The sequence below is a fragment of the Penaeus vannamei genome, chromosome 21 (assembly GCF_042767895.1).
Source record: "Penaeus vannamei isolate JL-2024 chromosome 21, ASM4276789v1, whole genome shotgun sequence".
Taxonomy (NCBI): Eukaryota; Metazoa; Arthropoda; class Malacostraca; order Decapoda; family Penaeidae; genus Penaeus; species Penaeus vannamei.
Window position 1 is genome coordinate 35386975 of NC_091569.1, and position 1571 is coordinate 35388545.

The 1571-nt window shown below is 38.9% G+C and overlaps 1 protein-coding gene across 1 annotated transcript in view; it reads left to right on the forward strand.

Moving 5' to 3' along the window:
• Positions 1–457: 457 nt before the first annotated feature.
• Positions 458–1571, forward strand: part of LOC113804378 (neurotrypsin) — a gene marked incomplete at its 5' end in the record, with an annotated part of 14161 nt that continues 13047 nt past the window's right edge. Inside the window, 1 exon segment of the mRNA XM_070136126.1 lies at positions 458–579. Within this exon segment, the coding sequence (XP_069992227.1) occupies positions 458–579 (122 nt within the window).

The following is a 1571-nucleotide window of genomic DNA, read 5'->3' on the forward strand; positions in this document are numbered from 1 at the left end:
ATACACACACACACACACACACACACACACACACACACACACACACACACTGTCTGTCATCCTTTTTTTAGCGTTAAGAGTAAGTAAAGCATAAAATTTGTCATATATGGTTGGGAGATTGCGTAGTGCATGCAAAGTGCCTTGCGTGAGAACTGTGTAGTTACAAGTAGGAAATTTTGTACACAAGACGACTCTGAAGGCAGATCGCTCACTGGGCGCTCACAATGTACTGATGTCGAATTGCTGTTTGGGGTATAACAGTGTGTGTTCGATTATATAATACGTACCTGTTCTTTCTCTCTCTTTCTTTCTTTCTCACTCCCTACTCTCACACATACACACACGCACACGCACATACATCCCCTTACACACAGCTCACTCTTACACACAAACACATTCCTCTCCGTATTAGCAAAATACCCATGACCCCCCCTCCCCCACCCCCTAATTTCACCCCCTCCAGCATGGCGCAGAAGCGAGGTGAAATATTGGCTGGACAACCTGAATTGTGATGCCGACTCTGCCATCCGAGAGTGCTTCTCGGAAACTCTTGGAAGACACGACTGCGGCCCGACTCAGGTACCATTTAGCATCCTAAGCGTAGTTCCCGCTGTTACCATGCGAATGCGATGATGTGGCCTAGACTTCGGCTTAAGATGTCTGTAACTTGATGCGATAATGTAGCGTAGACTTTATTTTAAAATGACTATTACTTAATGCTATGATGTAACTTAGTCTTCGGATTAAGACGCGATCATATAGCCTAGACTTCGGATTAAGATGTCTGTAACAATGCTATGATGTAGCTTAGACAACGGACTAAGATGTCTGTACCTTAATGCGATGATGCAGCCCAGACTTCGGATTAAAATATCTGTACCTTGTTTATCAACCCTACCAACATCTGCACTTCAATTAGATTTTGCAAATCTCTTACTTGCATTACAATTTTGTATACATTCTTACAACATAATAATCAGATAATGATCGTATACAAACTCCAATTTTCGCCGAAGTCATGGTTCTACCTCCGCATTCGTATAATTTGCGGTAATTGTGATCCTGGGTCGCTGGTGTGTATAGATATAATGAATATAGATAGCAGCGGTAGAAAAGGTATGAATGGGAATGAATATCTTCACAAGACAAGAGATGCATCTGACCGGTTTCTGACGAAGATATGTTCGAAACCGGTCAGATTCATTTTCATTCATATCTTTCTACATTTGTTAACGGATTGCACTGGGAAAATATCGTTGATCGACTGCGACGCACGTGCTGTAAATCATAACAGCGTTAATGGTAACTGCAATAATTACAATGGTGTTGGCGATGTCAATGTGAATGCTAATAGTACTAATAATGACAACAATAACGATAATGATGATAATGGTAATAATAATATTGATCATAATAACAATGATGATATTAATGGCGATAATGATAATAACGATAATAGTAATAATGATAAAAAATAATGATATCGATAATAATGATAATGATGATTTCATGATTATAGTAATAATAATGATGATAATAGTAACGATAAGAATAGTAATGTTAATGATGAT